Raw genomic sequence first — 14,355 nt, 5'->3', positions numbered from 1 at the left:
GTATACTTAAATGAAATCTTAACATTTAAATGGTTAAAGTTTGAGTTAAATCTCATAGTTAGTCTAACCTTATGTATTAATGTAACCTCTAAGGCATCACAATTAGCTGATTCCTGTATAAGCTTTGTTTATGGGGGTTTTTTTTGTTTGTTTTTGTTTTTTGTCCACAGCACATAGTTTGTGGGACTTTAGTTCCCCAGTGAGGGTTTGAACTCTGGCCACAGCAGTGAAAAGTGTGGAGTCCTAACCTCTGGACTGCTGGGGAATCCCTTATTTGTCTTTTTTAAAATACTTTAAAAAGTTTATGACTTGCAGAGTAAGATTTTCTTAATATTATTATCAAAAAATGTTTTTCAAATTTGTTTTTGGTATTTCATATTTAGAAACATCTTATTATTGAAAAGATTGGCAGTTTTTAGTTGATGAGTTTTTTGGAGGGGTGTGATGTTTGCCATCACCTAATAAGTGAAATAATTTTGCCTCTACAAGATCTAATTGCCTTCTGTGTAACCTGCACCTTTATCATCAGCCAGTGTTGTATGAAGCCTGTAGTACATATATAATGAGCAAGACTTCTCTGATTCCAGATTCGTAAACAACAGAAAGAGCATGCCGAGTTGATTGAAGATTACCGGATTAAGCAGCAGCAGCAATGTGCAATGGCCCCCCTGCCCGCCGTTCTGCCTGGTGTCCAGCCCCAGCCGCCCCTGGTTCCTGGTGCCCCCCCGCCTGCCATGAGCCAGCCCAGCTTCCCAGTGGTGCCCCCACAGCTGCAGCACCCTGCAGTCATGCCTGGCCACAGCAGCCCGGCCAGAATGCCCAGCGTACCTGGGTGGCAACCTCCCAGTGCTCCTCCTCACCTCCCTCTCAACCCTCCTAGGATTCAGCCTCCGGTTGCACAGTTACCAATAAAAACTTGCACACCAGCCCCAGGGGCCGTGTCAAATGCAAATCCCCAGAGTGGACCGCCACCTCGGGTGGAATTCGACGACAATAACCCATTTAGTGAAAGTTTTCAAGAACGAGAACGTAAGGAACGACTCCGGGAACAGCAGGAAAGACAGCGGATCCAGCTCATGCAGGAAGTCGACAGACAGAGAGCTTTGCAGCAGCGGCTGGAGCTGGAGCAGCACAGCCTGATGGGCTCGGAGCTGAGCAGCCGTCCGCCCGCACCCCAGCTCTCGTTCTTCGGCTCGGACCTTCCCCGCGACTTCGTGCCGCCCCCGCGGCCCCTCCCACCATCTCCACAGCACCAGATGGGGCAGGCGGTGCAGCCCCAGGGTATGCAGCAGGCGCCTCTCAGCTCACCCCCAACCCCAGGTTTCCTGCAGACCAACGATCGGAGGCAGACAGGACCGCCCTCCTTTGTTCCTGAGTCACCCTCTGTTCCAGGGGGAAGCCCAAGTTTCCACCCCGTGAAGCAGGTCCACGGAGGTCTTCCTGGGCCTGGCTTCCAGCTGTCCCCAGCGAGGCCGCCATTCACACCTGCTCTCCCCGCGGCGCCCCCCGCAGCCAGCAGCGGTCTCCCCGGCGGCCAGGACCCAGCCGTCACCCAGGGGCAGAGCTACCCGGGCTCGGCACAGTCGCTCATCCAGCTGTATTCTGACATAATCCCGGAAGAGAAAGGGAAAAAGAAGAGGACCCGGAAGAAGAAGAAGGACGAGGACACGGAGTCAGCCAAGGCGCCATCCACCCCCCACTCGGACATCACCGCCCCGCCGACCCCAAGCGTCCCCGAAACTACCTCTATGCCCGCCGTGCCCGTGCCCAGCGAGCCCCCGCAGCTGGCAGGACCCGAGGCGGCGGAGCCCGCGGGCCCGTCCCCACCTGGCACGGCAGCAGGCCCGCTGTGTGCTGAGCCAGAGGCCCAGGTACCTGGCAGGGACTTTGCACAGGGAACCCCAGATCAGCAGACCTATGCGGAGTCAGAGGCGGAGAAGCTCTCTGTGGAGACCCCTGCCGCCACCCAAGAGGCGAAACTGGAGACCCCCGAGCCGGAGCAGGGCCCGGGCCGCGGGGTACCTGAAGCCGAGCAGCTCCCTGGGGACCAAGCTGAAGAGCAGGCCACAGCCGCCACCGCCTGCCCCGCGCACAGCCCTCCCCGACCCGCCGGGGCTCCTGCTACCAAAGGGGACTCGGGCAATGAGCTTCTGAAGCACCTGCTGAAAAATAAAAAGGCATCTTCCCTTTTAAATCAGAAACCTGAAGGTGTTTTTTGTTCAGAAGACGATTGTACAAAGGACAGCAAACTGGTCGAGAGGCAGAACCCAGCCGAGGTGGTAAGTATGACCCAGGAAAGCCACGGTGTCCTTTGTCCTCTTATTTCACCTTATGGTTACAGCAGATTAGTGCTAGCCTTGTATAACCTTTTTATTCCGGAGGAAAGTTAACATGGACCTCATGTTTTGATTTATACCTATAAGTTATTATCAAGCAATAATTTATTATGTTTTTCAAAAATCAGAGATCTCTCGGGTAGTGCCTTTCATACCTAACATGTTCCCATCAGCTGATTATTACCACGGTGAGTGGCTCTAACTCAAGCAGGGAAGTGTCTGTGTGTCCTAATTGCAGATTGCCTGCAGTTTCCATTAACCTCTTCGCAATAACAGAAAGTAGCTCAGGCACCCCTGTACGCACACAGTCTTAACGTGTAGATGTTATTTTACCTTTGTGGTTTTCCATGTGTCAGTGTTTTTCCATTTTTAAGTTACGGAACACTGGATTTGCTTCATTTGTGTACAGAATTCCCTTGTAAATATTCCTCTACAAGATTCCATCTCCTGCATTCCAGTGAATTTCCCTGAGATATTTCCCACAGCAGGTTTTTTCAGTCGTAGGAGTTTTATCTACTTGTCTTATCTTTCAAAAGCTGCAGTGCCATGCTGTTGTTTTCATAAATTCACTACAGAGCCTCTCAAATTAGATTTTCTTTTTTTAACTGAATGGAATGGACTGGTGACTTTAGTTGTCCACGCGTGCAGTTGTTCGTGCAGCCTTTCCTTGTGCAAGCATTGGCTTGCTCTGCTTCCTCTCTTTGTCTGACTCAGTAGAGACTGCGTGCCGATTCCAGAGATTCAGACGTGAGTTTTGTGGATTGGGTGCTGGTGAGGCTTTCAGTTGTACTTGCCGTCGGCCCAGAGGCAGCTCTGTTGCCATTCAGTCTGTTGCTTCCTCTGCCCCTGGGAATCCTGGGCGCCTTGCAGCCCCTGAGGGTCTTAGAGAATTCACATCTGGCCAGTGTCTCTGTCTTTCAAAACTCAGTTCTAGAATCATCTTCCCCAGATACTGTCTCAGCCCAGCCAGCGAGTGAGTGCCCGTGTGCTCACGTGCAGTGTCTCTAGTACCTCTGGACGCAGGTGGCTCCTGAAAGGTGTAGACTGCACCCGAGCCCCCTTCTGTCCTCCGTATCTGACACAGTGCCCGCCACAGAGGCGGTACTCGGTAAACGGTGTTTGTCCTAACACCACTAGCAATTACACGTAAAAAATGCTGCCGCTGAGTGTTGCTCTGGAACCAGGGCGAGGCCAGCTCGTGTTTATGTGTATAAACATCTGGACTGTGTCACATGTTTGTCTGTCTGGGAGGCGGCAGGGAGCAGGGCCCTAGGTTACCAGGGTGGTGCCTTCTTGACCACATTCCAGGGGTCACACTGTGCTGAGCACTTGCCCTGAGATAACGCAGGCACAGTTATTACTCCCATTTTACAGACGGTGAAATCCATTTACTTTCTAGTCACGCTCAAGGCGAAACTGTTGTGGCCGTAGTAAGACAGCCCCATCTCCCTCCGTGCAAAGACTGTTTTCCCTCACAGAGTAGCCGTTGCTTGTGGGTTCGGGGCGAAGCCTCTGCTGGCGTGCAGCGGCCACCCCCTCAGTTTGCGCTGAGTCCATGCTTCCTCTTCCCAGGGTACAGCCTGGGCGGGTCAGGCTTTCTGTGCCTCGGGTCCCTCTCCTGTAAAACAGGACCAGTAATGCTCCCTGTCGGTGGGTTGTCACAAGGATGAAAAGAATTAGGGTTCACCCTGTGCCTGTGATAGTGTGAGAGGCGGTGCATACCTGTGACCGTCTGGTGGCCAGGCAGGAGGAATGTAACATTCTGGTAGGTGCAAAGGCGTGACCACACAGAAAGCTACTGGCCTGCTTTGTCTTTACTGATAGATAAGAATGAGAGAAAGCAACCTAAATCCAATATTCTAGTTACTGATCTGATGTTTCCATATATATATATCTGAATGATATACAGATTTCTTGCAGCCATTAAAATTTGTGCTATGTGTGAATGTTTAATGTCACAGGGGACAAACCACCTGTCAAGTTTAAAAGACAGCCACCAGAATAAAAGAATATTGAATATGGTTCATTGTGTTTTTATCATAACATATGTACTCGTAGATGAAAGGTCGGAAACATTAAAACGTGAACTGTTCCTATCTCAGGCAAACTTTTGGGTAATTTTTCATCTTTTGTGTTCTGTAATTTGAAGTATAGTAATGGCTGTTTTTTAGGGTCATTGTGAGGACGGGAGAATTCTCTTAGGCACTTACAGGGCCTGACCCTGTACATCTAACAAGCAGTTGGATTATTCTTCTCTTATAAGCCAGTAAGAAGTGCTTGGGGCTTCCCTGGTGGCTCAGTGGTAAAGAACCTGCCTGCCAGTTCAGGAGACCTGGGTTCGATTCCTGGGTCAGGAAGATCCCCTGGAGAAGGAAATGGCAACCCACTCCAATATTCTTATCTGGGAAAGCCCATGGACAGGGGAGCTGGCGGACTGCAGTCCATAGGGTCACAAAAGAGTCAGACAGGACTTAGTGACCAGAGAACAACAGAGGAGCGCTCGGGCCTTGCTCCATACTCTTCCCCATGCCGTCCTTGGGGGTCAGCCCCACCTGGGAGCTGCTTAGGAAGCAGAATCTTGTGCCCCCAGCACCGACGTACCAACCAGAATGTGTTCCTAACAAGAGCCCAGGTGATCCACGGTCACGTGAACACGAGAGGCAGAGCTGTAGGCCGGGGCCCTTGGAACGCCGATGTGCCAGAGTCACCTGGAGGGCCTGTGAAACCACCGGCTGGCCTCCCGCCCGGGTGCACATCCAGCAGGTCTGGGGCGGCACCAGAGAATGTGTACCCGTCCTGGGGGCTGCTGTCTGCCTCTCTGGGGACCTCCCTTGGAGAACCTCGGGTCAGCCCTGGGGCGGGCACTGTGTGCCTGCTGCCATAGCCTCGTTGGTATGAGCTAAGAATTGTTTTTGCGTTTTTAATGGTTGAAGAAAATATGCAGCAGTGATGTTGGACAATGTGAAAATCATGATCTTCAAGGTTGGTGTCCATGAATTGAAAGTATTTTTTATTAGCCCAGAGCCAAACTCATCAGTTTATGGGTTGCTGTAGTTGATTTTGTAGTTTTGGGGCAGAGAGTGGAGTGTTTGTAACAGACGGTGTTTGGTCTGCAAAGCAAAAGATATTTGTTGTTGTTCAGTCACTCAATTGTGTCCACTCTTGGAGACCCCATAGACTGTAACACATCAGGCTTCCCTGTCCTTCACCATCTCCCCAAGTTTGCTCAAACTCATGCCTGTTGAGTCGGTGATAAGATACTCGTTTTTTGGCCTTGTACAGAAAAACGTTGCCACCTGTGCACGATGTTATTTAGACTATAATCTGTAAACCCCCGAAGATTCAGTGCAGAGCACGTGAAAATAACTATCGGAACTGTACTAGGAACTGTACTTGCCTGTAGCAAAGTATTGAGTGTCAGGTTTAGAAATCAGGCTCCTAAAAAGAGTCCCACATCTTTAAGGTATTGGTAGCACTGCCCTTAAGAACATCCTCAATGCCTGGTTCATTCTTCGCTGTGAAGATGAAAGGAAACGAGAGGCTTATTTGTCATTGTGTCGGTCTCCTTTCTTTGTCTCTAAGTGTGTAGTGGTGGTTAGTCAGTCAGATGTGTGGCCGTGAACGCATTGGAATGAAGCACAGTGTCTGTCTTAATCACTCTCTGAGGCTAGCTGGGCCTCTCGGCTGAGAGACAGAGTCTGTGATGCTTTTCTGGGCCTAGCAGTGGTTTCCACACACCTGTACTTCACCCCTTCCTAAGGCGAGCCCAGATAAGGCACCGTGACCACCATGCAGAGACCAGCACAGCCTTCGCTCGGGCCGCCTGTTCCCCAGCCGCAGAGCACCCTTTCCCAAGCCCAGAGAAGAGGGGGCTCCAGGCCGTCAGCAGCTCCCGGGCAGGCGGGCAGGCCGGGGGTTGTGCGTCTCTGAAAGGGGATGAACTCTGTTCTCTCGCCAAGCTTTGCAGCTGTTACCAGTTTCCGTACCTGAGAGTCGTGTCTGAAAGGGGGCATGCCGTTCTCAGGAGGCTGGCTTTTTGAGGCCACCGTCTTCCCTCCTTAGCTTAGGGTACCCACCTGGGGAGTGTGTATCTTAGGATGGAGCTGAGTTTGCAGGAATTGAAAATCGAGCACGTGGATGGTTCACTTCTTTCTTAACCTTTCCGATTACATCAGCAAACTTTGGGGGCTCAAGTGCAAGGTGGTCTTGGATGTGGCAACAACCAGTTGCCAAAAACAGATGGAGGAAGTGAAACCAAGAAACAGCGAAGCAAAAGGACTCAGAGGACTGGGGAGAAAGCGGCGCCTCGGTCAAAGAAGAGGAAAAAGGAGGACGAGGAGAGACAAGCTCTGTACTCCACCAGCGACACCTTCACCCACCTCAAACAGGTGAGCCTCCCAGAGAGTCCCTGTAAATTTCAAGGAAGTGAGACGTCAGATGCTTTTTCAGCCCTATGTAACTCTCTTGGTTGCCATCATTTCCAAAAAGTAGAGGGGTAAGAGACATCTCAACAAGGAGCCTAACAGATTCCCTGTTTGCAAGCAAATTGCACCTCTTCCATTGGCACCCCAGAATTACTTTAAAATAGCTGGATTGTCGAGATTTACTTAAGTTCTAAGGGAGCAGCCTCAGCAGCCAGGAAAATTCTGTCCGCATTCCTTGTGACTCTGGACGCAGAGAAACGCAGGCGTTGGTCTCTCCCGTAGTAAAGTCCATCCTTACACCTTCGTGGCTGTCACAGAAGGTGGGAGACAGCTGCTGAGCGGGCCGCTGGGGGCGCCGAGCCTCAGGTCCGCCCCGAGTCTTGCTCAGCCGAGAGAAGGAAGGTGTTTTTCTTGCTAGATGCCTGGCAGCATCTCTTTAAGACAGATGAGGATAAGGCTCATTTTTAAGTATATCTCAAAAAGATCCTGTAGTCTCTCTCACTTATTCCAGCATTTTGACACTTGAAATTTTTAAGTCTTATTTTTCTCAAGCCTTATTTGACTGAGTTGCCTTGGGTCTTAGGAAAATGGAGAAACACTTGTTTTGTTTACCGTGTACATTACTCTTAAATGTGTTTTTCAATAGCAGCTCTCTCTGCTCCCTCTAATGGAACCGGTCATTGGAGTGAACTTTGCCCACTTTCTTCCTTACGGCAGTGGCCAGTTTAATAGTGGGAATCGACTTCTAGGAGCTTTTGGCAGTGCCGCCCTTGAAGGGGTTTCGGATTACTATTCTCAGTTGATCTACAAGGTATGTTTCTCTGCCAAGGTGTTTCCTTGCTTCCTCTTTTGGATACCATAGCCGAACTGGTAGAGCTGGTCTCGTTTTTCCATCTAGTTTACATCTAATCTTCCAGGTTCCATTTAAACTTGAGTTCAACTCAAAGGTTAAAACTTTACCAAGTAAAGTGTTTTCATATAGGTCAGAATACACACTGAAAAAACATCCATTATGTGTTTCTGTGGTAGAGGAAAATACTTAGTGTCTTAGAAATCTTTGTTAATTCTTAAGATGAATCCGAATTCATAGTAAATAGAATAAAAAAAGGTAGTTAGGAATTTACCATAAAAAATACGGTGAAAAACCCTGGAAAATATGTTAAGTCTAATAATTTAGGTACCAATTGCAACTATGCATTAATCCTTAGGCTATTAAAATAATACCAAACTAAACCATGTTTATCCTTTGGTATGTTTGTTTTTTTTTTAACAAAGTTTTGTGATAGGCTCATTAGATATTCTTGACTTCACATCCGACTTGTATAAAGTGATCTTTTTTTTTTTTTTTTGCAAAAATACTTGAGAGCATCATCAGTGTCCCTGGGGGCGCCTCTTCTTCAGCGTTAAAGCCCTTCTCTTGTGGTGCTCTGTGTGGTATCGTGGTCCGCTTTCCTCTCCAGTTAGAACCTCTCCCAGCTCTTGCAAACACCTTCTCTTCTGATGCGGGCTGTTCTCCACACAGCCTCATCATCTCCGTGAGCTCCTAGGTCTTTGCAGCGTGTTGACTGTGCCCTGCGCTTGGTTAGCGTGATGGTGTTGGTAGATGCCAACAGTTCCCGAGAGACAAGTCAAATGACAAAGGGTGACAAACAGGGAGAATTGTTCGGAGGGAACTACGTTTGCTAATGGCTCAATCCATTTAGTATTATTGCTACTCCTTTTGCTTCTTTTTGAGATTTCTGGACAATCCAGATGCTAATACCTAAGATACAAGTTGCAGTCATTGGAGCGGGATCTTAAATTCTCAAATTTTTGATAGAACTGGGGCATATCTTACCTGTTTATTGGTTGAATTTAAAGCTGTCCTTCACTGGCTTTAACAGTGAAACTTGAAGTGAGTCGTATAGAACTGAATGAGGCACATTGTCAATTTGCTTCTTCATTTCAAAACCGAGTATGCTAGCTGGGGAAAGCGAGCCTGTGGGTAGTATGTCCAGAGGACTGTGGGTATCTGCTCCACGGAAGAGCCTCCTGGCCTGCACATCTCTTTTTCTTCTTGGTGTGCACTTTAGGAATGAAGATGCATCTGATTACATTTCTATAGCCTTGCTTCCCTGTGCTAAAAATTCACAGAACTAAGTTTTAGCAAGGTCGTGGCATATTTGCTCTGTAGCATATAATTTTAAAATTTTTTGGTCTCCTGCAGCAGAATAATTTAAGTAATCCTCCAACACCCCCTGCCTCTCTTCCTCCTACACCACCTCCTATGGCTTGTCAGAAGATGGCAAATGGTTTTGCAACAACTGAAGAGCTTGCTGGAAAAGCTGGCGTGTTAGTGAGCCACGAAGGTAGGATGCCAAGCCCGCGCGTGCGGCTGCATGCGGTGATGGTGGTCAGATTGTGGGGTTCTTCCCTCCCATCCGTTCAGCTGAACGTACTTGGGGGTTTGTGTTTTTACTTTTCCAGTTACCAAAAGCCTAGGATCTAAAGGGTTTCAGCTGCCATTCAGACCACAAGATGACTTGCTGGCCAGAGCGGTTGCTCAAGGCCCCGAGACGGTGGACGTCCCCGCCTCACTCCCAACTCCGCCCCATAACAACCAGGAGGAATTAAGGTAGGCGTTCTTGCTCTCAGATACCTGTTAGTTATTTCATTTATTAGGAAATGTTATTTATGTTTGTATATAGCATAACGTCTATAGGAAAGGCATGTAAAGACATTTAAAAGGTAAAATTTGGTGAGTAATTTTCTTCAGAATTTAACCGTTATAAAACATTCTTATGATTAAATAGAATTTGTGCATTTTAGAAATCTGATACAGGAAATTCAGCAAATAATCAAATAGACAGTAAAGCAGTGGGACATGCACAATATTCCAGAGATCACTGTCCAAGCTGAAGTTCCTCTGCTTTATTAATGAGAAAGCTGTGGGCCTACTGGGAGGCCTTGTCCAGAGTTAGGACCCAGGCCTCTTCCTCCTGCACCTCACTGCTGGCTTTGTGCGAGTCGTGAGTCAGGCGCCGTGTGGTGGGCAGCTTCCCAGGTGTGCGTATATAGTGCCCACCCTGGTTGTTCAGGGACCCTCTCCTGGGTTCCGTGTTAAACGCTGCTTAAACCACATCCTTCAGCACAAAGGTGTCTGCTCGGGGACGGGTGAGACCCAGGCTCTCAGACTGCCCTGCCACGTTTAGCCCAGGACACATTCGCCTTCCAGCCCCAGTTGCCTTGGTAACCTTTAGCTTCTGGTCTCGTCTCTTCTGTATTTTTTCACCTTAATTTTATCCATTAAGAAAAATACAGGCCTCTGAAGCCTGAGGCCTTCAGGTTCTCACCCTTCCCCTCTCTAAGTCAGCTGCAGCCGTGGGAGAGCTGTCTGCCCCGAGACTGGCCACGTGGGGGACGCGCTTGCCCCTCTTCCTGCACACGTGTCGCTGGTCTCGCTGCGCTGGGACCCTGCAGGGCTGGGAGCCTTCTGTCTGTGCTGAGTTACAAATGCAGCGTCTTCCTCCTTTGCCAGCTCTTTAAACTTGGATGCGGAAGCTTTAGTCAGAAGACATGTACTTCAGTTACTTCATAGTTCAACACATTCATTTTTTTCCAAGGGATTTCCTGTTTGGTCCGAACTGAATCTGTGGCTTCTCATGTTACCGTCGCTGTGCAGTCACAGTGAGGTCACAGGCGTGGACAGGCGGGGCCGCAGCGGGAAGCCCTCGCGGTGGACGTGCCCATATGCCCACACGTGTTTCCCCTCCTCTCAGGGTGCAGGAGCACGGGGGAGAGCGGGACAGCCCCGACAGCTTTGTCCCCTCGTCCTCCCCTGAGAGCGTGGTTGGGATGGAAGTGAGCAGGTACCCAGACCTGTCGCTAGTCAAAGAGGAGCCCCCGGAGCCCGTGCCATCCCCCATCATCCCCATCCTTCCCAGCAACACCGGCAGAGGTAGGCGCACCCAGCGTGGGGGAGGGTTGGCTACTGCTTGAGTCTAGAAAAGGCTTAACACACAGCTTGTCCTTGCTGTTTTTTTAAGGCTTGGAATCCAGAAGGAATGATATCAAAACTGAGCCAGGCACTTTATTTTTCACGTCACCTTTTGGCTCATCCCCAAATGGTCCCAGGTCGGGTCTGATATCTGTGGCAATCACCCTGCACCCTGCAGCTGCTGAGGTAAAGGTGGGCTGCTGCGTGGCCTGTAGAACAGCACCAGGCTAGGGCTGGCTGAGCCGCCCCCACACGCCCGCTGCTCCGAGCGCGGCAGGCCGGTCTCAGCCGAAGCCAGACAGGAAGGGCGGATGAAGTCAGAGCTCTCATCGTTTTACTAAAGAATGTATAGACGGAGCACTCCTCAGAGAGTCTGTGCGCAGAGCACTCCTTAGAGTGTGTGTGTGTATGCGGAGCACTCCTTAGAGTTTATGTGGTTATGTGGAGCACTCCTTAGAGTGTGTGTACGCGGAGCATTCCTTAGAGAGTGTCTGTGTACGCGGAGCACTCCTTAGAGAGTGTCTGTGTGTACACGGAGCACTCCTTAGAGTGTGTGTGTGTACGCGGAGCACTCCTTAGAGTGTGTATACGCGGAGCACTCCTTAGTGTCTGTGTATGCGGAACACTCCTTAGAGAGTGTCTGTGTGTACGCGGAGCACTCCTTAGAGTGCGTGTGTGTGTATGCGGAGCACTCCTTAGAGAGCAGCCTTTTGATGACTGTTTTCACACAGTTAAGCAGTGAGGAACTTTCTCATCAGCTATGAACGTGTTCCAGTTCCCGTATCAGACATTAGTACATTTCTGAGGACTCTGTTAATTCTTGAAGGCGTTTTGTTGACAGCCAAGCTCATAGTCACTGACGGGGTGTTTCGGTTGTCAGCAGAACATAGTGGTATGTTCTCGTAGATTATGGCAGACTTCTGCCCAGAGCTGCAAGAGTCCACTTGAAGGAAGCTTCTGACCAGCTGCAAAAACCATGACAAGGCTTATTATTCGCTCATTGCTTGTGCTAAAACGTCTAAAACAGTTTAATGCTCTGATGGATACTTAACGTTAATTGGAGCCCCTGTGTGAGGACCTCTGTTTATGAGAGCTTTGTTTGGATATTGGCCCATCACAACCCTTCCTCCTCCTGAGACTCTCAGGTCTGAATAAGAATGGCTGGATTTGCTTGCAGTGTCTGTGTCTGTCCCAGCGTGAGTGATCCCACAGTGTCCTCTGTTCCTCTGGGCGGTAACGCAGTGTTTGCCTTTGTTCTAGAACATTAGCAGTGTTGTGGCTGCATTTTCCGACCTCCTCCACGTTCGGATCCCTACCAGCTACGAGGTTAGTAATGCTCCAGATGTTCCATCCGTGGGTTTGGTCAGTAGCCACAGAGTAAACCCAGGTTTGGAGTATCGACAGCGTGTATTTCTTCGTGGGCCTCCACCAGGATCTGCGCGCCCTCCCAGGCTAGCCAGCTCTTTCCACCTGAAGCAGCCTAGCACGCCGCTCCCTCCGGCAAGCAATGGTGAGCTGGTTTACGTGTCACTAACTCGAAACGCTCTTGACACCAAAGTCACGCTCCTCCTCTGCAATCTCACTTCGGTTGTAGCGAATAACAGGTCACATGCCGGCCGGTCCTCGGTGGATTAACCCCCGTGTGTTCTGCCTTCTGTGGTGACCTGACCTGCGGTGCCTGGGGCTGTGTTACAGCCTGCATCAGTGGGGCGCTCATTGCACCCCCAGACTTCTTCACCCCCCTGCCCACTTCCCCTGCACCCAGGGTGCAGACAGGCTGTCCCACCTGTGTCCTTTCCCGTCTCTCCCGCGCCGTCTACAGGCCCTTCTCTGCCGCAGGCCTGCCAGCACCATTCCCGCCGCCGAGAGGGGGTGGCCCTTGCCTCAGCCGAGCGAGCCCCCCGGCCTTGCCCCGTGTCCCTTGTCTCTTCACTCACCGGGCTCCTGCGTCTTGGTCGTGCTCGCCTGCCATTGGAGCCCAGCCGTGTTCGGGCCTCCTTGGGAGAGGCTGAGTCCTCAGCTCCAGCCCCTCGGTCACTCGGGTCCGCCCTGCTTCTCCCCATGACCCTCCACAGCCACACGAGTACTGCGCTCTGCGGTGCCTCGGCCCTTCTAAGCCGGGTCCTGACCAGTTTTTATCTTGGCCCCGGAATCTCTCTGTCTCTCTGTGACTTCCCTGTTGCACTCAAGTGAGACTCTGGTGTGTGAGCCTCTTCACTTTCCACGAGACGTTTCGTGTCATCTTCACCTTCAAGCAGAAGCACTCTTCCTCCTGACTCACTTCACATGTAGACCGGAGATGACGTCTGTGTCCAGGGTTCACACGTAGACTGGACGTGACTTGTGTCCAGGGTTCACACGTGGACCGGAGATGACGTGTGTGTCCAGGGTTCACACGTAGACTGGACATGACTTGTGTCCAGGGTTCACACGTAGACCAGGGATGACGTGTGTGTCCAGGGTTCACACGTAGACTGGACATGACTTGTGTCCAGGGTTCACACGCGGACCGGAGATGACGTGTGTGTCCAGGGTTCACACGTAGACTGGACATGACTTGTGTCCAGGGTTCACACGTAGACCGGAGATGACGTGTGTGTCCAGGGTTCACACGTAGACCAGGGATGACACGCGTGTCTCCAGGGTTCACACATAGACCAGAGTTGACACGTGCGTGTCCAGGGTTCACACGTAGACCGGAGATGGTACGTGTCTGTCCAGGGTTCACACGTAGACCGGAGATGACGTGTGTGTCCAGGGTTCACACATCGACCGGAGATGACGTGTGTGTCCAGGGTTCACACGTAGACCAGAGATGACACGCGCGTGTCCAGGGTTCACACGTAGACTGGAGATGACATGTTTGTCTGGGGTTCACACGTAGACCGGAGATGACACGCGTGTCTCCGGGGTTCACACGTAGATAGGAGATGGCACGTGGTCCCAGGCTCCTTCTGCGCTTCGTCCAGCCCTGTGTCCAGCCGTGAGAGGAGAGCTTCCTTTCCTCACCCCCCAGTGTCCTGCACAGAGCAGGGGCCCCGCAGCCATGCCGAGGAGGCAGCGCTCACTGAAGGCCTGGCGCCGCCCGGTGGCCAGGCGCTGTGCCGCGCGCCCCGTGCTGCTGGCGCTCGTCGCTGACACGCACTCTGTCCCCAGGTCTCTGTGGATACAAGGATGCTGGCCGCAGTGTCTCAGAGCGCGCGGCGCTCAGGCCCCAGTGGTGCTGTCACTGCAAGGTGGTCATCCTGGGCAGCGGCGTGAGGAAGTCCGCCAGAGATCTGGCCTTTGTGAACCAGGTACTCGGGTGTTCCCTCCCCGCTCCACTGTGTCCTGGGCGCTGCCCTCTCCCGCGTCCAGAGGAGCCCATTGACGGCCCTGTGGATGCCTCCTCCTGCAAGTAGCGTTGGCATATTTCTGATGTGCTTGTAGCTACAGCAGCCTGTTCTGTAGGATCCTAGGAGAAGCACGTATTTTTAAATAGAGTGAAATATGGAGAGTTTGTTAATGTTTTTCTCTGTGGCTAAATTATTCTATGCTAAATATTGGTTTGTAGTTACTTTTCGGCTTCATTTAAGAACAGCAGCAGAAACTGCTCTGTGTGATCTCCTCTCTGTTGAGT

General features: G+C 51.0%; 1 protein-coding gene across 18 annotated transcripts in view; it reads left to right on the top strand.

Moving 5' to 3' along the window:
- KMT2C (lysine methyltransferase 2C) overlaps nt 1-14,355 on the top strand; it is a 246,845-nt gene that overhangs the window by 220,666 nt on the left and 11,824 nt on the right. For 13 of the 18 annotated variants that reach the window (XM_040260112.1, XM_040260108.1, XM_040260110.1 and 10 more), the window contains 9 exons: nt 588-2,279; nt 6,512-6,724; nt 7,407-7,571; nt 8,967-9,108; nt 9,227-9,374; nt 10,519-10,697; nt 10,786-10,922; nt 11,997-12,246; nt 13,893-14,032. In XM_040260112.1, coding sequence (XP_040116046.1) covers nt 588-2,279; nt 6,512-6,724; nt 7,407-7,571; nt 8,967-9,108; nt 9,227-9,374; nt 10,519-10,697; nt 10,786-10,922; nt 11,997-12,246; nt 13,893-14,032 — 3,066 coding nt within the window. Of the gene's footprint in view, nt 1-587; nt 2,280-6,511; nt 6,725-7,406; nt 7,572-8,966; nt 9,109-9,226; nt 9,375-10,518; nt 10,698-10,785; nt 10,923-11,996; nt 12,283-13,892; nt 14,033-14,355 lie in introns of those variants that run through there. The other 5 variants (XR_005724389.1, XM_040260109.1, XM_040260117.1 and 2 more) reach the window with 5 other exon arrangements.

Source organism: Oryx dammah, unplaced genomic scaffold (assembly GCF_014754425.2).
Source record: "Oryx dammah isolate SB20612 unplaced genomic scaffold, SCBI_Odam_1.1 HiC_scaffold_18, whole genome shotgun sequence".
Classification (NCBI taxonomy): Eukaryota; Metazoa; Chordata; class Mammalia; order Artiodactyla; family Bovidae; genus Oryx; species Oryx dammah.
This window is presented reverse-complemented; position numbering and strand designations above follow the sequence as displayed.